The following is a 21897-nucleotide window of genomic DNA, read 5'->3' as shown; positions in this document are numbered from 1 at the left end:
CCCCAAGGAGTAAAAACCCACAAACCCCAAGGTGTAAAAACCACAAACCCCAAGGAGTAAAAACCCCAAGGAGTAAAACCCACAAACCCCGAGGAGTAAAACCCACAAACCCCAAGGTGTAAAAACCCACAAACCCCAAGGAGTAAAAACCCCAAGGAGTAAAACCCACAAACTCTGAGGAGTAAAAACCACAAACCCCAAGGAATAAAAACCACAAACCCCAAGGAATAAAAACCACAAACCCCAAGGAGCAAAACCCACAAACCCCAGGGAGTAAAACCATAAACCCCAAGTTGTAAAACCCACAAACCCCAAGGAATAAAAGCCCACGAACCCCAAGGATCTCTGCTCTGACAGGATGAGACACAGAGAGGCAAAGCTGCACTAAAGGCTCCACACTTTGAGCAGGTCCAGGAGCAGACTCGCTCAAATCCCAGACTCCAGAGCTCGAACATCCCAGCTTCCCATTTGCCTCCTGCTTCAGCAACGCCCCCAGCCGAGCTTTTTTCTCTTGCTTGCCCTGCTTGCAGTGGAGAGGACGCTGGGGCTGTGCTGGGGTCACCTCTCCAAGTGATGCTGGTTCCTCCCTGGGGATTAGGGAGCACCTACAGCTCCCCCAAAATGCAGCTCCGTGTCCAACCTGCCCTTGGAGAGCTCCTCTCCTGCCACACCACTGTCAGTGCAGCCCAGCAGAGTCATTTACTGGCCAGCAGAGTTGTTTTGGTTTTTTTTTTTTTTGCCAGCATTTTGCACTCCCCCGGTTGGCAGAAGGAGCTTTGGGAAGGATGGGGAGAGCCAGGAGTGCAGAATCTGCTCAGGATGGGCAAGGCACCCAAACCAGGAGCCCAGGGCACCCAAACCAGGAGCCCGGGCACCCAAACCAGGAGCCCAGGGCACCCAGTGTGGAGCAGGAGCACCACCAAGGCTTGCTGAGCTTTAGGGGAGCCCTCTCCCTGCCCTGCTCCCAGCCCAGCTTGCTTCTCCAGCAGTGGGAAGAGCCCTCCCTGGCTCCATGGGAATGGCTGATGGCCAACTTGTGTCTTCCCCCTGATTTGTTTGGTTTCAGCTCTTCCAGCCACCCAGCATTCAGCTCCTCCCCACTTTGCTTGCATAAAGCAAAAAGCAAAACCAAAGAAACCCGTTTGAAAGGCCCTTTCCTTGTGGGGAGGGTTGGGGTGTGCTCCAGGGTGTGTCTGTGCCTCACCTGGAGCACAGGAAACATCCCTGGCACGGTGGGCTCTGGCTCCTGCTGGGGTGAGGGATGAGTTTGGGACATGGCAGGAGTTGGTCTCTGGGTTATCCCTGTGTGGATCCAGCTGTTACAGAGCAGCTTTTGCTTTTGAAGGAATGAGATTTTCAATCTGAGTGATGGTGCAGGGATTACACATCCCAATCCACCCCAAACAATCCATTTTCTTCTTACTCTGGAGCTAAGAAGCAGCATCCCAAAGCCTGTAATGCACCATCTGTGCTGGTTTGTAAGGAACAAGTGAAATTGGTTGTGCTGGGGAGATGAAATGGGAATAACTGGCATTTTCAGAGTGTTTCCGAGCCCTGTCCAACGAGGGTTCCACAGTCAGCTGCTCAGGAAGGACAGGAGCTGTTAAACCACAAATATAATCCCCAAAGCTGCAGGTTCAAATTGTAGAACTGTCTTTATTTGTCTGCACCTCCCACCTTTGCAACGGGGAAGAGATAGAAGGGATTTCGGAAATGCTTTTAATGTTCACATCCTTTTTTCTTCCAGCTCTCTCCAGGCAAAATTCATCCTGGTGAAGATTTGCACCTTCTCCTGTCAGAGCCACAGGAGTTTGTCACCTCTTGGAGGTTTGACAGAATTCTGTGCTCAGCCTTTCCCCAGGCTGGAAATGGCTCTAAAGTTTTTTTCTGTTTCAAGAGCCCCCTCAGGGCACATCCCCAAATTTCCCTCCAGCCCCTCCCTGTCCAAAACCAGGGTCTGTGTGTTGTCTGGGGGACACGGGACACTTTCCTCTTCTCCTGGTACCAACAAAACCCCAGCGGGACAGGGAGCACTGGGGAGGGTTTATTTTCCACTCAGGAGAGCAGGTTAAAGGTGCAACCCTTGCAGGAACACGAAGAACATTTCTTTGTGTCTCATAAAGAAATCATCAGTGCTGCCTGGTCTGGGGCATCCTGACAGATGTGACACAGCTGGGAGGGAGCTGGGAATGACATTTTGGGGGGAGAGGAGGGGTGGACACGGAGCTGGGGACACACAGGGCTGAGGACACACATGGGGCTGGACCCAGCTCCTGGATAAACAGCTCTGCACACACCCAGAGCCTCTGGTCTTTATTCCTGTTTCACTGCTGGATGGGAACAGAGACACATTTTTTGCCAAGATCTGGTTTTTCCACAACAAATCCTGGCACTAAATTCACCTATAAATAACCTGGGACAATCAGCTCCAAGACACTCAGGGCTGCCTTCGTGGCCAGCCCTGGAAGCCAGTGGAGTTTAACTTCAGAAGAGAAGTTCCATTCTCTGTTTTTCATCTGGACAAGCAATTACAGGATCTATTGGTGTATTTGCTTCTCTTCTTAGCTCACCTTTACAAAAGCTGTGCAGCTTTTATTCAGTAAATCCTCACAGGGTGTGGACGTGCATTCAAGCCTCTGCAGGGTCACAGGAAATCAAAAAGCAGCTGCCCCTTGCCCACAGCGTGGTGGAAATGGTTTAGGATTTAAGAGGTGCCTCATCCTAAAGACAGTAATCTTTAAGTCTGGTTTTACAGGGGCTGAGTTGATGCCCTGAGCACTGCAGAAATGCGAGGGGAGCAGCAGGTTTGAACAAAGAAGTCATTTACAGGAGTGGAGGCACTGCTGCTGTGTCACCAAGTCCTTTGTCCCTGCTGCTCCTCCAGCCTGGTGGGACCTGACCAGTCTGGGCCGAGCTCAGCTGAGCTGCACTGCCCAGGCTGGTTTAACACCAGTCTGACCTGCACATTTTGTAGCTTTTGCTTCATCACTCATCCTGTGCAGGGAGCTTTGAGCCTGAGGAATGGTAGCAGGTCTCAAAGTGGAATTGCTTTGCACACATTTGAGCATCACACCAGTCCTGTCCTCGGGACTGGATAAAGCAAAGTGCCATTTGCCTCGGTTTAACTCCTCAGCAGCCAAAATGGGCTCTTACCGTGCCAAAAAAAAAAAAAAAAGAGCAGCCTGACACACCAAAGCTCGGGTGACAGGAAAGTGGGTGGTTTTTACAGAGCCTGGTTTTTACACAGCCCTAAATCAGCAAAGGAGAAGACAAGCAAATTGCACTGACAGTGCAACTGTCAACATCTCTGTCACTGCCGCCTTCTCTGTCCTAAAGCACATTGTTTGTATTTTGTGATTTCTTTTAGTTTATTTGTGGTTTAGATTTTGGGCTGGAGTGTCCATGGCCAGCTGCAGAGGGCTCTGGCCTGCCCAGGGGACACTCAGGTGACACAAACACCTGGGACAGTCCCCAGGACCCTCAGGTGCTGTCACGGCCGGGGTGGGGCTGCGGGGACAGGGAACAGGGAGGGTTTTTCGCTGATCCCACCAAGGGGAGCCGATAACAAAGCCTTATCCCTCAGGCTGCTTTTTCAGGGGCTGTGTGACCAACACTCTGCTTTCCTCAAAGTTTCACTCCCCCACAGATCCAGGGCAGCACGAGAGGAGTCCCTGGCCAGCCCTGCTGCTGCGGTGGTTTCACACCATTCAGAGGAAATCCCGAATCTTTGGACCAGGAAAGGAAAATAGGAGCACGTACAATAAATACCCATAGCTGTGCTGGGACCCTGCTGGGGTTGTTCCTGTTCCCCAAGGACTGAGCAGGGTCCCCACAGCCCCCCCCGTGCCTGCTCCTGCTGGATTTCCTCCTGGAGGCACCTGGACAGGTGACAGTGATGCCGCAGGGGCTGCGGGTTTGTATCCCAGCCCCTCCCTGGCTGCCATTCCATGGAATTCCCAGCCTGCTGGTCAGCTTGGGGCAGAAGGAAAAGGATGGAGAGAAGCCACAGAATGTTGGGTGGCTCTGATGTGTCCCCTGGCGTTCCCAGTGCTGCCAGGGGGGCTGGATGTGTTTCTCCTGTCTGGATGCACCATTAAAAAGTTTGATTTTGCTGCCTGCTTACAGCTGAGTGGTTTCAGCCTCCAAAGGGCTCCCTTAAGGACGTCCCTGGTGGTGTGGGGGTCCCAGGTGGGTTTGTGGAGCAGGGGGGGTAACAACACTTCCCTGGAAAAGGGAAATGGGTGCTTGGATTCTTCTGTCCATGCTTGCAGCTGGGACACGCTGGTGATTTCCAGCATGGGGAAACCAGGCTGGCAACCTGAGGAGGCAGGGGCTGAGTTCTGCCCTCTCCTGTGGGGTGGAGAGGAAATCAGAGCCCCTTCCCAGAGGCTGCTCCACCAAAATTCACCCCCAGGGCTCGTCCCACTCCCCACACAGATCCACTGGGAATGGGGGGTGGCAGCAGGGTTAATGACTCACACTTAGGGAATAACCAGGGCCCCAAAATCCAGAGATGACAGCCATGAGAGAGAGAGCAAACCTGCTCAGCACTGGGTTTTATCCTGGCTCTGTAACTCTTCTGGATTTTCACAAAAGGGCACATTGGTGATAGGTAAAGGGGGGTGAAGGCCACACTCCTCCTGCAGCAAACACAAACAAAGGCTGATCCAAACTGCTGCAGAAATTCCAGTTTCAGTGTTCGAATTCCCCCTCCCAACCCCAGTTATAATCCCTCTGCCATTCCCAGGAGGAATTCCAAGAGGGCAGCAGAAAAGGGGCACTGCCTTCAGTGCCAGGATTATTCATCCCTGCACCAAACCACGTCCCAAACCTTGCAGAGGGGATCCTCCAGGTGGAACTGAGCGTGGAGAACCTGCCAGCAAAGCCAGCAGCAGCTGTGTCCAGCTGTGTCCAGCTGTGTCCAGCTGTGCTTGCACAGGAGGCTCCAGGCTGAGGGGGCTCCTGGAAAAAGCCTTAGCAGCAAATGTAGAATTAATGACATGGGAAAGCTTGTCTGGGTAAAACACATGGAATTTTTTTAAAAAAATTGTTCCTCTTGACTTGTGGCCAGCAACAAATTAAAGCTGCTCTGGAAGTTGCCTCATTTCTGTTTGGCTCCAGTGCTGGAGCTGGGAGGACTGGGCTGAGCTGGGAGGCTCGGGGGTGTCAGGGACATCAGGGCCAGCAGCAGAGGGGCTGAGGGCTCCCAAAACCAACCCTGGCACCAAAGGCAGAGTGTGGAGAGAGCCCAGTGCCACTGCAGGGGACACCTGGGGACACAGCTCAGGTGAGCTGGGATTTGTCCCCAAGCTGGGATTTGTGACAGCACAGCCCCTCTGGGGCAGCACCAAGCATTTCCAGGCACATGGTGCTGGAGGGGTGGGCACAGAGCTGGCTCCACACATCCCTCCAGCCTTTTCCAGACCCTGGAAAATGCCCTGGGCATGGGTGAGCTCTCACCTCTGGGTTCAGGAGGGGCAGGAGCAGGCAGAGGGTGCCCTGAGGAGATGGGTCAAGGTTTGTTCTTGCTGGACACCCACAAATTCCCAGTTTTAATCATGGTCATGTTGGCTACTCCCCCTTTCTCCTCACTTCTCCAGGGTCAGTCAGGGTTTTACTCTGGAATTCCAGGATTTCAGCCTTTCCCAGGAAATAAAGCTCCAGTCCAAGCACCACAAGTGTTTCAGTGCAGCTTTGCCCCCTAAAATCCCACCCTCCCCTAAATGCTGCAGGAAGGACAAGGCTGCTTCCCCAGGGAAGCAGGGGATCTCAAGTGCACTTTATTGAGCTAAAAATAAATTTATTCAAGGAAAACAAAGTCCACACCCAACAGAGATGCAGGAGGCAAAGGGAAGACAACACAACAAAGCAGGAGAAATTCCCTTTTCCCCAGACTTTGTGCTGAAACCACGGGAGGGGTGAGGTTCTGCTGCTGAGGAAGAAAAGGTTGTTAGGGAGCAAATGTTTTAGAAATGATTTCCTCAGGAAAGCCTGGAGTGCAGCAGGGCTCACATTAACAGGGCAGAATTAAAGAAAGGCTCCCTCACATGAGCCTTGCTCGTGGTTCTGCTGGGTTCTTACACAATTCAACTGAGCTTGGGGCTGCTCCTAAGCAAAGCTGGCCCTGCAAGGCACAACTAAAATTAGCTGGGCAAGAATTGCACAAGCCAGGCACAAATTAGCAGATCCAGAGCGTGATGCTTGACATTGTCCCCAAGTCCTCAGTTCCCACTGCAAAACAAAGCTGGTCTGGAGACTTGGACTTGGCAGGAGGAGGGAAAGCTCAAAATAGACGTGGCTGCCTGCTCTGGGTACGGGGAGTGCTGCCTGAACGGTTTCATTAGCTGGTGTTAATGAAAAGTAAATTTTGAATCCTCTCTCCTCCAGATTTCCATCTTGCCAAACGTTCAGATAATGAACTTTCAGATGGCTGAACTTCTCCTAAACCCCCAACAGTTGGGAGCTCCAGGGTTGCAGCAATCCCAAGGTTCAGTGCCTGCCTTTCCTTCCATCCCCATCGTTCCCAGGATGGAAAACCATGGGAACAAACAACCCTGGGCCCAAGGGCCAGGATTGCCTTTTCCTTTGGGCTCAGCTCCAAAAACCCTCAATGCAGCCCCATTTCAGCCTCCAGCTGCCTCCCAAAATCAAAGCTGGCAAGGACGTGGCCCAGACTGCTTGGCTTGTTCAAAAAACTAAATTTTTTAAAATAATAAATTAAGATTTATTTATTTAATAAATTTAGATTTATCTCAGCGAGGGCAGCACCCATTGCCTGGCAGTGCTTGCCCAGCCACCTTTTCTTCCATCAGAAATGAGGGAGGACAAACCCCTTCCAACTCTTTTTTACTAAAATCTTCACTTCTTCACTTAAAACAGGAGAAAAAAAAATAAAATATTTCCTTTGAACATGAGCAATCTGCACTTTTATTTTCCTCTTTCTAAGGGCATCATTTTTAACCTGTGGCTGTGGGTCAGAGGGAGAGCAAGGGAAGTATTTGGTTTAAGAAATCCAGGCAAAGCTGCTGAGAAAGTGATGCCAAACTAAAAACCGATCCAGGTTTCCAAACCAAACCTTTCCCTTTGCTGCATTGCTGGTTGGATTTCTCCATCTGTGCCCAAAAAAAAAAAAAAAACACCTGGAAAAAATTCTCCAGGGAAGCATCAGGGGAGGGCCTGTGCTTGAAATCAAGACACAAAATAAACACCACTGGGAGGAGACCACAACTCCATTTCATTTCTTTGTCCCCATTCTCTCTCTAGCTGTGATCTCTGACAAAACATTGAGGAGATGTGTTTTTTTAAAACACACATTTAAAAAAATTCTCATTTTTTATTGTTTCTGACAATGAAATAAATCCAGGGAGTTGGGCTGCTCCCTGTTCCTGCCTCTTAAGTGCTTGTTTCTAATGGGGGGGAAAAAAATTGGCCTTTTTCTTCTCCAGAGCGCTGGAAATGCAGAAAATTTGTATTTTTGATGCATGCCAAATTCAGCAGAACAGGGAAGAATTCGATTTTTGCTTTCAGGCAACGCTTGCTGTATCACTATTTCCATTTATTTGTGCAAGTGTCTTCCCTACTTCTGCTTTGTACTGGCAGTTCATAAAAAGCAGATAAGAGAAACTGCTTTTAGTGTCTGCAAACTAATTTTGTGAAATCAATTAACACGTTAATGAATTAAAGAGTGTTACCATTTTCACATTTCTTCTCCCTGATAATGCCAAGCAGTGGAATTGGAGGGCAAAGATTTGCATGGTCTGTTATTGCTGGGAGCTTTGCTAATTATTTTTTCTGTCCCAGGAAATGCCATCAAACCGTGGTGGGGAGGGAAAGCACCCAGCAGGGTTTATTCCCCACGTGAAAAACACTTGAAAAAAAATCCAAGGCAAAGGCATCCCAGATGGAAATGAATAAAGCACAGCCCTGCTGGGCCTTGTTCCTCCCAAAATGTGGGAGCAGGGATGGGGCTGGAGAAAGCAGAGGAGGAGCAGGAGGGGAGGAAAGGAAAATATCTGTCAATCCATCACTGCTGTGCTGCTGAATCCTCCTCTGGGTCAGGCTGAGGTGAGGAGGGAGCCCAGCACAGGAAGGGCTGAGGAATTCCTGCCCCAAACCCAGCTCTTCCAACCACTCACCTTTCTAATGACAAAACTGCAAAATACCCGGTGAGTTGTATTTTTTTTGTATTTCCCTTCATTCCCGCAGCCTCTCTGCAGGTATTTCCCTGTTTGGGGGGAGCAGGAAGTCAGATTCACACATAAAATCATTTATTTGTGGTTCTTGCAGACCTGGGGGCTCGAGGTTGCTGAGGGAGAGGGGAGATTGGCCTCCCCACATTTATTATTTGAAATAACTCAATGAAATCTCTTTCAGTGCTTAGGAGAGAGTTGTTTCCATCCTGATACCCCGATCAAACACATCCAGTGGAGCATCCACAAATGTCACTCGGCTGGAAGGGAGATGCAAAGGATCCAGAGGGAATTCACAGTGCAGCATCATTCTCCTTTCAGTGGACACAATCACATCCATCACAGAACCACATCCTGCAAGATCAGCAGCATCCCATGCTGGGATCTCTCAGGAATGGGATTTTTGGGGTGTTTGTGTAGGACAGGAATAAAATCAGCAGTATCCCATGCTGGGACACTCAGGGATGGGATTTTTGGGGTGTCTGTGAGGGCAGGAATAAGATGAGGAGCATCCCATGCTGGGATCACTCAGGAATCCACAGGGTGGAATTTTTTGGGGTGTTTGTGAGGGCAGGAATAAGATCAGGAGTGTCCCATGCTGGGACACTCAGGAATGGGATTTTTGGGGTGTTTGTGTAGGACAGGAATAAAATCAGCAGTATCCCATGCTGGGACACTCAGGGATGGGATTTTTGGGGTGTTTGTGAGGGCAGGAATAAGATGAGGAGCATCCCATGCTGGGATCACTCAGGAATCCACAGGGTGGAATTTTTTGGGGTGTTTGTGAGGGCAGGAATAAGATCAGGAGATCCCATACTGAGATCACTCAGGGATGCACAGGGTGGGATTTTGGGGGTGTTTGTGCAGGGCCAGGATGATCCTGATGGGTCCTTTCCAACCCAGCACATTCTGTGGTTCTGTGACTTCAACAAAGCACAGAAAATCTCTGCCCCCGACAGAAAAATGAGGGCAACACCTCCCTGTGATGCAGCTTGGGATCCTGGAAGTGGCTCCTGGGCCTTCAGAGAGTGTGGGACAGCTGGGGCCAGAGAAATCCTACAAGAGGTCTGGCCCCATCTGCACGGCTGGGTGTGAGGTGAGCAGGGCCAGGGCAGATTTGGGCTGGCATTATGCAAACTGCTCTGATTAACACCACAGCCAAGGCCTGCTGCAATCAGGCCAGCTCATGGCTTCAGGCTTCCCACTTGAAATGAAGTTAAAAATAGTTGGCCTTTGTTTTACTGAGAGCTTGGGCAGTGGTGACCTTTTGTGTCTGCAGAGGCTCTCCTGTAATGTGCCCCTTTCACATTTAGAGGATGCTCTGAGCTCCAGAGTGCTGCTCCCTCTGCTCTCCCCACTCTGGTCCTTCAGCTCCTGCTCTTTTCGTGTTTTCCTCGGGACCAGGAGTTCAGGCAGGTTTGGAGATCTCAAACCATGCAGAGATTTCCTCTGGCACTCCCACGGCTGCTCTGCACACCTCGAGCTGAGTTTGGCTCCCACTTTATTCTCACAAATTTGACTTTCCACCCTCTGAAATGCAGAATTCCCACATATCCTTGTATTCCCCTGAGGGATAAGCTGAGGAAGAATCACTGTGTCAGGAGAACTCAGTACTCACCTGTTGGATCCCAGAAATCTGGGGTTTTTGAGCTTTCTGTGCTTTCAGGCACTGACCCCCAGGAAAACACTGCTTGTGACCTGAGGCCTTGGAGAAAGGTCCCAAATTTGAGTGATGGAGTTAAAATCACGAGTGTGTTGTGAAATAGAAGTGTGTGCTTTCACAGGGTGATGGGTTTTAAATTTTTGGCTTGGAGGATTGCACCCCTGTCCTCTGGAGCTGCTGTAACCAAATTCCTGGGAAATGAGGGATGCAGCCTTTCCAAATCTGGCTGTGGGGCTGCATCCCTGTCCTTAGGAGAAGTTGTAACCAAAATCCCAGGAAATGAGGGCTGCAGCCCCACGGGCAGGGCTCCTGAATCCCCCCTGTCCCACCCAGCCCCAGCAGCACCTCCAGGGTCCCCGGGTGCTCGAGGCAGTCTCAGCTCTGGCTCTGGGGCACAAACAAAGCCTTAAGGGAAGGATCCCCTGGAGCAGGGCAGTGGAGAGCTGGGATGAGCCCACACAACATCCTGAGCCACAGGACGTGTGAGTCAAAGGAAGTGGGAACGACTGGGAGAAGGATTAGGAGTGGCTGCAAATGAACTAAATTTGATGAAGGCAGTTCAGCTTCCCCGAGCCCTCTTGTCTGGGATCGAGTGTGCTGCAGAGCAGTTCACACAATTCTTATTGCAGGTCAAAGCCAAACAATTCTGTGCTATTAAATTATTATTATTTTAAACCCCCATATCCTGTCCCTGAATGTGATTCTGACAACAGCAGTGGCGGAAATGGATCAGCCATTTAAGATAATTCCTTTCAAAGAAAGAAGAGTCACTTCAGCTCCTGAAACAAACCCAGGAATAATTTTCTGTGGGAGAAAACAGGCACTGATTATTTGCTGTCATTGACGCAGAAAAATTTCCTCAATTACTCCTGACGCTTGTCAGGCATCAGAGAGGACAGGATGGATCTCGGGAGCAGCTCTAGCAGAACTCCTCTGAAGAAAGAGCTTCAATTTTTTCCACTCTTAAGCACTGAGAAAACACAAAACCAGGCGATGCAGCCACGAGAGAAAACGAGCAGAACATAATAAAAGGAAAAGACAGTGGATGGTGAAACGAGAAGATGCTGAATTAATTCTGTCTTGTACCAGTGCTATTTTCCAGGAATCAGGGACAGCTCGGGAGATATCCATTATTAGGACAAAGGTTAAGGCATTGCAGAGTTTGCTCCCTTTTCCTTCAGCAGTTACAGACGTGGCTGAAAGGATTTGTGGCCACTGATGGCCCTGAGCCATGGAAGTGGCCAAGTGCTTCCCAAAAGTGTCTTGGGAGAGGAGCAGTGGTGATCCCATGGATCCCTGAGTGTGGGAATGTGGTTCTTGTGTTAGACAGAGAGAGACAGGATAGTAACATATATGTTGGGGTTTTTTTAGGGAAAAGAAGATTATTTTTATTGATATTTAAAGTATGTTTGGTAGAGTTAAGATAAGATAGTAGTTTATTGGATAATTGGGGAAAATATTTGTGGGATAGTGTTTTAGAATGGGTTTTATAGCTTTTAAAGGATTTTTATTTATTATTTTTATTTATTTTTATTATTTTTATAATTTTATATTATTTTATTCACAATTTTTATTGTGAACTTTATTTGGTTTGATTAGATTACTATTTTGGGAGAAATTCTCCTCACTGGGGCTGACATGCTGCCACTCTGGGAAAGGAGCTGAGGGAGCAGGAGAGATTCCAGCCTGAGAGTGGTTTTTCCAGGCTGTAATTTTCCTAGGCCTCCACCAATTTGTCCACATGGGAACTGCAGGGACCTGTCCCCTCCCAGGGCTGGGCTTACCCAGGCCACGCTCATCCTTTGGTTTGGGGACAGCCAGGTGGCACCTGAGAGCCACCTCTGTGCCCCTCTGCTGGGAAAAACCCTCCCAGGACGATTCCCACCCCTCTGGGGGATTTTCCAGACTCTCCAATCCTCCCTAATCATAAAAAAAAAAAAAAAATTAAAATAAAAGCTTCCAAACCTGGAAAGGAGAGCTGTGCCACACAGTTCATGCCAAAGTGGGAACAACACAGGGATTGCAAGAGGAATCACTCACAAGGAAGCATCAGGTGATGGGATTTGGATCACTTGTGTAAGTCAATTATCACCTGACCTGTTTTATTTGGTGTAAGTCAAATGATCTTATCACTTTGTGTAAGCACTGAAAAGCCCCCGTGGCACAGGAGGAAAACGATCAGGGGCTCAGTGTTTGGTTGGTTCTCCACCTCCTGCCATAACCAGATTCAAAAAAGGGAAAAAATAAAAAGGGGGGGGGAAAAAAAGAAAAAAAAGGACTAAAAAGGGAGGGAAAAGGAGAAAAATGGGTTCTGAATTAGACTGAAATTCTGAGCCTTGCCTGAAGATTGGCCCCAGATAATTTCTGAGGGAAGCTGAAGTAAATTCTGGAAAACAGAATACCTGAGCAGCCACGATCACCTGGTTGGGACAACCCATTTTGGGGGCTAAACAGGGAATTTTATAAAGCCAGGTGGCAGTGCCTGCAAAGGGCCAGCCCTGGTGGGTCCCTTCAGCCTCAGGACTGAGGTGCCACCCTGTGCTGGCCCTGCAGGGATGTGGATTTTAGGTTGTAGAGCCAGGTTTGGGGCAGCCCTTCACTCCTTGCCCTGTTATTTACCTATTTTCTTCACTCATTGGGATTTTTTTTTAATCCACTAGAATTGTTTTGGAGAGGAGCAAGCAGTGGAGCAGCTGGGCTGGGAAAGCTCTGGGTGGACAATGCTGCATTAAATCCCAAAAATCTCGGGCTCTGCCTATTAAAATGAGAATTATTAACCATTTCTTCACTTTGGCTGCCTGCCAGAAGAGCTGATTGTACAAATCAGCCCTGGAAATAATGAACTCCTGCAGCAAACACAAATGGAGGGCTCAAAAGCAGACAGAGGGGGAAAATGAAAAAACCAAATCTCTTTACCTAAACCCTCTGCAAAGCTGTAAGGTCAGTTTGCCCTACAATTCCTTAAGGGAACAGCCCAAAAGAGAAATACATAATTGTGTTCCCAACAAACCCCTTCTTTCCACCCAAACATTTTTGTTCTATCCACTTCTACTCTCAGTTTACAAAGGTTTACTCAGTTTATTCCAATTCCTGCTTTTCCACAGGCACATCTTGCCTGTAGCCTTGGGAATTCTTGAGTTCTCAGCATTTATTTCCCAGAACAGGCCACGAGGACTTGGTGAAATTCACTCACAGGCTGGTAAACAGATTAATTTTTATTTCCAAAGTGATTGATAAACACCCAGACTGCCAGAAGAATTTTTTAATTCTGACAACTCCTGGAATTTTGTCTTCCATTGGTGTTTTTGCAGGATAAAAAGCTGTGCTCCCTCCTGTCCCTCCATGAAATTCTGTGCTGAGCCAAGCAAGCCAAGAGCACCCAGCCTGCTGCAAGGGGCTTTGTGATTTACAGCATTTTAATTATGAGCACAAACGGGTGGATTTCAAACATGGTAATGCTGCATTCTTCCAGGAACACCTGGGTGAGGAAATCTCCTCTTTAATTAACAATATTCTTGGGTCTCATGCTGCTTATGCATGTTTATCCATGGGCCACTCTGAACTTTATTTAGAGAAACAACTTGAATTTTTTTTTTGCCATTGTCCACATTTTTTTTTTTATATTTTCCTCTTATGTGGATTAGCTTAAAATATAACTCAGAATCATGGCAGATCTTTCAGTTTTCACCACGGCCTCACCCTCCCTCTCAATTTTCTCAGGGAAACAGGAGCAAAGCTGTGCTGGGAGCTGTGGGAGAGGCAGGATTGTTGTGCCCAGGGTGGGGATGACAATCATTGCTGTCACATTTCTGCTTTTCCAGGAGGAGTAGCCGTGGTGACAGCCTGGTGACAATGGACATTTCAGGTTAGGGCTGCAATTCCCTCTTTCCAAACCACCACAGCTCTCCCACCTGCCTTGGCTTTGCTTTTCAGGGCAGAGGAAATGAAGATTTGGGGTTTTGCCTCTGCTCTGATCCAGCTCTGAGAACAGCACCACGCTCTGTGTCACTTCATTTCTCACCCTCAGCTCTACCTTTTCCCAAAAAATCTCGGGAAACAAATCTGGGGTTGTGCAGAAGGGCTCAGTTCTGGTGCTGAGCTGCCCGTGGGGATCCTGCAGAGGTTTCTGCAGGGCTGCCCATCACCTCTCTTCCTCTGCACATCCTCACTTTGGGAGCTCTCTGAAAACAGCCCTGGCCAGTGACTCACAGCCACTAATTCTCCTCCTCAGCCTCTAAACACATCCATTAATTCAAGAGCTGTTGGTTCTGTGCTGAACTCACCTCACCCCATCTTTACTGAAGGAGATTTCTTGGAAGATTTCTCCAGCACGTCGCCGTGGTTTGCTCGGCAATTTCCAGCGTTTTAAGCACGATGAAAATAGATGGTTCAGAGCAGTTCAACCTACAGAACACCACACTCTAATGTTTGTTAACAATTCCGTGTCTTTTTCTAGCAGGGATTCCAGAAATTTCCTTGAGCACAGGGCAGTAAACAGCTGAAATCCCAAAGTGAGCAGCCAGGCAGCTCCCCGAGCTGAGCCCATCGTTTCACACAGCCTGCACACGTTGTTTTACACAGACACAGCTGAGCCATTGCTAAGCAGTTTTTGCATGAATCTGATTCGGTCTAGTGGAGGAAACCACGGGAAAAAAAAAGAGGAAAGACAGAAAAACAGCAAGGGCAGCGTGACTGAGGAGCTCAGCGGGGTCTTGAGCAAACTGCCCCAGCACAGAGCTGACCACGAGCCTCAAATCTCTGAAGTTTTTAGAAAAAAATGTGGCAGAGGCCAGACAAAAACACCTGCAGCAGGTTAATAAAACCCTCAGGAAGGGATGAGTGCAGGTGCCTCCCACCCTGTGCTGCCAGTGAGGAGGGGGATAACAAGAAAAAGCCTTGGTCCCTCAAGGAATTGCACAAGGATTTGAACATGCACAGCCCCCCAGGTGCCTCAGTTCTTTATTCTATTTCTATTTCTATTTCTATTTCTATTTCTATTTCTATTTCTATTTCTATTTCTATTTCTATTTCTATTTCTATCTCTATCTCTATCTCTATCTCTATCTCTATTTCTAGCTATATTTATATTTATATTTATATTTATATTTATATTTATATTTATATTTATATTTATATTTATATTTATATTTATATTTATATTTATATATAAAATATTTATACATCTATTTACCTGAGCAGGTGGGGGGCATGTAAAACACCCAATAAAACACCCAGCACCACTTTTCTGCTCACAGCCAGGGCAGAAAAACAGCCAAAGGTTCTGGGAGCTGCTCCTGCAGGAATTGCAGCATCTCTGCACCAGCCAGTGCAGGGATAACCAGCAGCACTGGATTATTTGGATTCTCAGCTGGATTTGTGTCCACCCCACTGCTCACACACATCCCCAGCCCATCACCCCTGTAGGTCAGGTTTGGAAGGAGAATTCTTGAATCCCCCAGGATGGTCATGGTTCCTCTCAGGGGCCTCCAAGCCCGTGTCCTCTGGCCCAAAAATCTCCTTTTTGGTGTCTGGTGTGACCCCCTTGGCCACAGGGAGGTCCCAGCCCTTCCCCTGCCTGGGCAGCTCCTGCTGATGCCTTGGGAGGATGCAGAGGCTGGGCAGAGTTAAAGGAATAAACGGGGATTTATTAAAATCCTTCAAAGGATTCACCTTGGGCAGTGCAAGAACCTGGCCAAGGCTCTTTCCTCGATTCCTGGTCAGGAATTTTCACACTTTTATAAATTTGGGTCCATTTCCATCTCGGGGTTCATTGTCCAATCCCAGCTCCAGGTTCTGCAGTCCCACCCTCCCAGATTCTCTCCTCCATTCTCTGCTCTTTGCACTTTTTGGGGCTGGAGCTGCAGCTGTCCTTGGTTGTGGGGCTGGCAAAGGATTGTTCTGTGTGCCTGAGCTGGGAGGAGAGCCTGGAACACTTTGGGTGGAGTTCAGAGTTATAAACTAATGCAGTGCAGAGTCTGGAAAATGTAAAAGCTCAAACTTAAGGCATCACTAGAGCACCACCCCAGCCCAGCTCCTTCTCCAAAACTCCCCTCAATTCAAGCTTGTGGAATTCAAGCTGAAATTATCCAACACTTTGTTTTTCACAGCTCAAAGCAGAATTTCTTTCCTAAATCAGTGCAGAGCAGTGCCCTGAGTGCTGCTTATTTGTTGATTTTCGAGTCAAACGCTGCAGCCTGCAATGTTCAGCATCTAAATTGGGGCACAGGGAATGAGGATTTGGAGAATCCCTGTGGAGACACAGGGCCCCTGACATTTCCAGGCAGTGGGAATGGAGCTGGCATTCCATGATGTCAGGAAAATGAACCCCCAAACACCAGAGGTTCGTGTCCAAAAAGGAGGCAGAGGAGTTTTTTACTTTATTGAATAAAGGAGAGGCCGTGGGGTTTTCCCCTGGGGTCTCTCAGATTTTTGGAGGACTCCCCTCCCTTTTTATCCCAATTTCCCTCTCTCTTTCCCCATTGCTGAGGGACTGGAGAGGCCCAGACTTCCCAACCCCTGATCCCTGAGATTCCCCTCGAATGTACAACCCTCCCTTGGCATTTTTAATTCTTACAGAATTCATGGTTTTTCCCCATTGCTTCTTTCACCTTTCAATATCCAATTTCATTTCTCAGCAAACCTGCAGTTTGTTTGTAAAGGCAAATATATATTTTTTTTTCCATTCATCAATCAGTGGAATCCATCCCATTGTTTCTTTGATCTCTCAGTGCTGGTTTTATCTCATTTGTAAAGACAAATCCATCATTCCTCTCAATGAGGAGCCTGGAATAAGAGCAGGAAACATTCCTGGGCTCCAGCATCCCCATTTCCAGTGGAGTTCATCCCCTAAAAGCTGGCTGATCCAGCAGCAGGGGGATCTGCAGGGTCTGAGCTGGGATCTTTGGGGTAGAAATTGATGTTTGTGCCCTCACTGGGAGCCAGCAGGAGCAGCAGCAAATCTGAACAACATTGTAGAGCTGAGCCCAGGTAAAACAGAAAGGGTTAGGATGTGTTTGCAGTGATGCAAAAGTGGATTTCAGAGGCTGAAATGTATCTGCTAAATTTATTATTTTTTCCTTATAGGAAACTTCCTTCAGCAAAATGCTTTCTGAGATTTTTGGGGTATTTTTTAACTTCAAACAGGACTCATTTCACGCAGATATGGATGTCTGGAAAAAAAAAAGAGATTTTCAATCTTTTGAAAGCTGCTCATCTAAGAGATTTAATTTTTTGAGAGCTGGTCATCTCAGCTTGCTCTCCAAAGGCAAAGCAAAGTTCTAAATTGAGAGGCCATTCCCAACCCCCTCTAAATGTCACTTCAGCTTTTTGTAATCTCTGTTTATAAAATTAGCACTGGGAGTGTAGCACATCAAATATGTGCCCCAGCAGCCCAGAGTGGTGCTGGGGTCAATTAATATTTGTACACTTTATTTTTCAATTCATTTCTGCCCAGTGCTGGGGAGGATGAGGAGAATGAGCAGGAATTAGAGGGTGTTTGAAGTGAAGTTCAGAATTGTGTGTATTTGCACTCAGCCAGAGAATGGAAATAGTAAAGGGTGACCTAAGGCTCCCCTCAAGATTAGCCACTGCAGCAGAAAAATCTAAATATAGAAATGAGCAAGGAAAGACTCACAATTACCCCTAAAACTTAACTGATGAATACCTGGTACCTCCCAGGAAAGAATGGGGGTGTTGCAGAAAACTGGAAGCTGTTTCTAAAAGTTTTTGTGAGGAGAAATGAAGAGGCAAAGCCACGGAGAAAATGGTTCCTTTGACTGAGATTTCATTGTTTGAATCCCTGCGAAACTGGAGCCAGCTTTTAAGGAAATGTTAATTGTGGCCAATTTTGTAGCTTTTTGGCTTTGCAGCTTTGCTCAGAAATTAAATGTCACCGTGTGCCTGGATGTGCTTTCTGAGAAATGAAGCTCTCTTGAAAGTCATTTCAATTCCTAATCTCGCCGAGCTTAAATGCTGTTCCTTGAAGTGAAGGAACAATTTAATGAAGTGCAGTGCTGAATCACAAATGTCCATCTCCCCAAGCCTTTATCACCTCTGGGTTTTTTTTTTTATTCCCACTCCGGATTGAAATGCAGTGACCAAGGAATGGTGACTGAGATGAGATGCTCAGGGCAGGGAGCTCTTGGTCCTGGATTTCAGGAGAGCAGATTTGGCCCCTTTGGGGATCTGCTGGGACAATCCCATGGGACACAGCCCTGGAGGGGACAGGGGCTTGGGTGCCTGTCTTGGTTCCACTTTGAAACTGGGCAGAAACACTGATTTAGTGGTTTAGATTCACTTATTTCAATATTCTTACTTTTTTTTTTTTTTGGCTGTGAGATAGGATTAGGAGCTACAGCAAGGCAGGCTTAAAACTTGAAGGATGTAAAGAAAACTTTATTAACAGCATAAAAGAATAATAAATTTAGAATAAAACCTTCAGATCATCCTTTTCCCTTTCCCTTTTCCTACACTTTTTCTTTCTTTTTAACAACAACATACAGAAACACTTTGGTCAGTTACCAACTTAAGAATAAATTTTTAAAAATCTTTTAATGCTGGTGATGCAAGGATCAGCTTCTCCAGACTCGGGAGTGACACATCCCAGAAAACACCCAGAGAACACCCAGAAAACACCCAGAGAACACCCAGAAAACACCCAAATACAGCCAGGAGGCAAAGGCAGGGACTGGGGGAAGGATGGATGTTGGATCCCAGAAATCTGGAGTTTTTGGAGCTTTCAGGCACAGACTCCATGGAAAACACTGCTCTGGAGCTGGAACCTTGGGGAAGGCTTGGAAATGTGAATAATGAGTTACTAAATCTGAATAATGAGTTAGGAAATCTGAATAATGAGTTAGGAATCACCACTGTGCAGTGGGTCAGGTGTGTGTGTTTTCACTGGGTGATGGGTTTTAAATTTGAGGTTTTTACAGAATAGTGGTGGATATGGGACAAGATGGAGAATTTTGGGGTGGTGTCTTTTTCTTTGTTCATCTTCTTCTTCACAGAACTCAGGCAGTGACCTTGGATTGGTCAGTTGAAAATCACTCTAAGGGTTTGGAGAATCTATTATTGGGTTAAAAATATAAAAAATATAGGTGTAAAACTTTTATGGGTGTGTTTGGCTTTGAAATCCTTGAAGCAGCCTCAGCTTGGAGCCATTTTCCCCACTTGTAGAAAGCAGCTGGAGGTGCTGTCATATTTTGTCATAATTTTTGATAAGATATAATAAATATCCAAATCTGAACAGGGGAGACTGGCTTGTCTGCCTTTCTAATAATCTAATAATTCTAATTAATAATCTAATAATCCTGGACCTGAACAGAAACTGCTGAGATTGATGACAAATCATTAATTAGTGGTGCAGAAAGGCTGGCAAGCCCAGAGGGAGAATCTGAGGTGGGAACAAATCCATGGGGATGATGGGATGCACCCATGGGTGCTGAGGGAACACAAAGAAATTGTGGAAATCCAGTGGAGCCCCCCCTGTCTGGAAAAGGGGAATATTCCCAATTTTAAAGAGGGAGGAGCTGGGAACTCCAGGGAGCAAAAATTCCTCAAATTGTGCCAAGGTCAGGGCACCTCCCCCTGGGTTTGGCTGCTCCAGGCTGTGTGCAGCACCCCCAGGGATGGGGAAATAAAAATAAAATAATAAATAGAAATACATACATTAATATAATATAATATAATATAATATAATATAATATAATATAATATAATATAATATAATATAATATAATATAATGTAATGTAATGTAATGTAATGTAATGTAATATAATATAATATAATATAATATAATATAATATAATATAATATAATATAATATAATACAATACAATACAATACAATATAATATAATATAATATAATATAATATAATATAATATAATGGGAATTGCCACACAAGTGGGAGCAGTTCTCATCCTTTTAATAATCCCCGAGCAGCACAGGCAGAGATGTTCCTAAACTCTGATTTTATCCTGATGCCATCAGTGTCACAGATGTGTTTTTCCTGAGGCCAGACAGCAGAGAAAGGAAGATATTGTGTTTCCTTGACTACCTTTCACCTGCCTTAAAAAAAAACCCCATAATTTTCCTTTATTAGCTGGTTTCTGGTTATTACAAATGAAATAACACATCCTGAGCCCTGATAATAACTTGGATGTTGGTGGCCTCCTCCCTTTTCTCTTTTCTCTCCACAGATTTCCTGGTTTCCTCCCCAGGCTCCTCTCCCTCCACATTTTGAACCAGGAATTTTTTTTTTTGTTTGTTCATAAATAGGAGGGAGAAATATTTAACGAGCAGGGACAGATTTTAACTAATTGCCGAATTTCTATCAAAGCCATGATTTTCAGCTGGATTTTCAGTATTTCAGCTGGAGCTGGGCTGAGGGGAGCTTGAACCCTCCAGGCCTGAGCTCCCTCCCAGCCTAAATTCCTGCTCATGGATCCTCCCATCCCAAAAATCCCCTCTGCCTCCTCTGTCTCATCCCTGGCAACAGGAAAATCATGGGAGAAGCAATGAGCTCTGTCACCTGGACACATATTGAGCTAATTCAAATTCAATATTTTTCTCCAGATTGGAACTTAATTTTATCACCTTTTTTTTTTTTTTTTTTTTGCTGCTGTTTGAGATGCAGCAGTTTTCAATAAACACTGTTGTTGCCCTTAAATGATCATTATCTGGCACAAAGCAAAGCTCCAGAAGAGTTCAGGGGGCATTTGGGGAGTGAAAATTGGGAAATGAATCCCCCCTGATCCTGTCCTGGCACCACAGCAAGGACAGCAGGAAAATGCCACGAGGGAAAGAATCTTTATTTTTATCAGCTGGCAGAAAGACAATCTGCAGGGTCACTGAAAATTACTTTTCACACAGTCAGGTCCTCCAGTGTTGAAATTCTCGAGGTTTTATCCACTTGGAGACAGAGAAGCAAACTCTGGTTTTTGTCTGTGCTCTGTTAATCCCAGGCACTTTTCTTCTCTCCTGGCAATCTGGGGAAAATCAATTTCTGTGTGGAAAGATCGTTCCTGCAGCTCCTGGCAGATTTTGAGGAGGCTCTCCCAGCTCTGTGCACCCCAGGGCCCTGCTCCAGCAGGAATTGCCCAAAAAAATTCCCTGACCCCTCCTCTCTTGGGCTCCAGGGACTCCCACACCCTCTTGATTTCTGGAGGTAACAAAAAAAAAAAAAAAAAAAAAAAGGTGCTGGTTTTTACACAATGCCTCCAGACTGACCAGCATGACCTTGCACTTGGTGAGATATTGAAAAACACAATTATTTATAATTATAAACGACGATTATACAATTATAAACAACGTGTAAATGGAGACCTTTGTTAAATATTCTTTCTACAATATTTAACAGGTGAATTTGCCATCCTTTCCAGTCAGTGCCCAGGTAAGAACATGCTGCTGCTGCTGCTGCTGGATGCAATGTCCTTCCTTGGACATTCTCAATTTTAGGATGAGAAATCCCACTTTTGGCTCTGGGTGCCTGGCTGGCAAAATGGATTTTTTCCAAAGGAAGGAAAATTTGATGGGTAAATCCCCTGGGATTTGGTGTCTTGCTGCAGTTCTGCCTGGGCTGGTGGCAGCAGGGCCAAGGCTGCTTTGGGAGGTCCTGACACATTTTTTGTCTTCAATGAACCAGCCCCAATCTCATCCAAAATCTCCCCTAAATCACCCTTCCAATTTATTGTAGAGACAGACTCAGCTTGGCAATGTTGATCTTCTTTGGGATCCCTTTAATTGGAATTTTCTGGCTGGCAGCCTCCCTGCCCACGATCACAGAGGAAGGAATCACAGAATCCACAGGAGGAGAAAATTCATTCCTTTGCTGAGAACTGAGGTAACAAAGCCAAAAGTTTTAAGCCCCCCCTCCAAACTGTGCTACACATACATTTCCTTTTTTTTTTGCAGGGCAAACCATTTAACCTCTTTACCTGTTTGTCCTCATCTCCAAAATGAGGAAGGCAGAGCTGACCCAGTTCTTATTATGAAATCAAATGGTTTCAAAGCATTTTGAAGTCATTAAATCAAAGGCCTTGC

At 46.7% G+C, this 21897-nt stretch overlaps 1 protein-coding gene across 19 annotated transcripts in view; it reads left to right on the top strand.

Moving 5' to 3' along the window:
* ARHGEF9 (Cdc42 guanine nucleotide exchange factor 9) overlaps positions 1 to 4122 on the top strand; it is a 162270-nt gene extending 158148 nt beyond the window's left edge. For all 19 annotated transcript variants that reach the window (XM_088172996.1, XM_088172980.1, XM_088172975.1 and 16 more), the window contains one exon: positions 3647 to 4122. In XM_088172996.1, coding sequence (XP_088029122.1) covers positions 3647 to 3774 — 128 coding nt within the window. In that variant the 3' untranslated portion in view covers positions 3775 to 4122. The remainder of the gene's footprint in view (positions 1 to 3646) is intronic.
* Positions 4123 to 21897: the final 17775 nt, after the last annotated feature.

This window comes from Sturnus vulgaris, chromosome 14 (assembly GCF_052056855.1).
Source record: "Sturnus vulgaris isolate bStuVul1 chromosome 14, bStuVul1.hap1, whole genome shotgun sequence".
Classification (NCBI taxonomy): domain Eukaryota; kingdom Metazoa; phylum Chordata; class Aves; order Passeriformes; family Sturnidae; genus Sturnus; species Sturnus vulgaris.
This window is presented reverse-complemented; position numbering and strand designations above follow the sequence as displayed.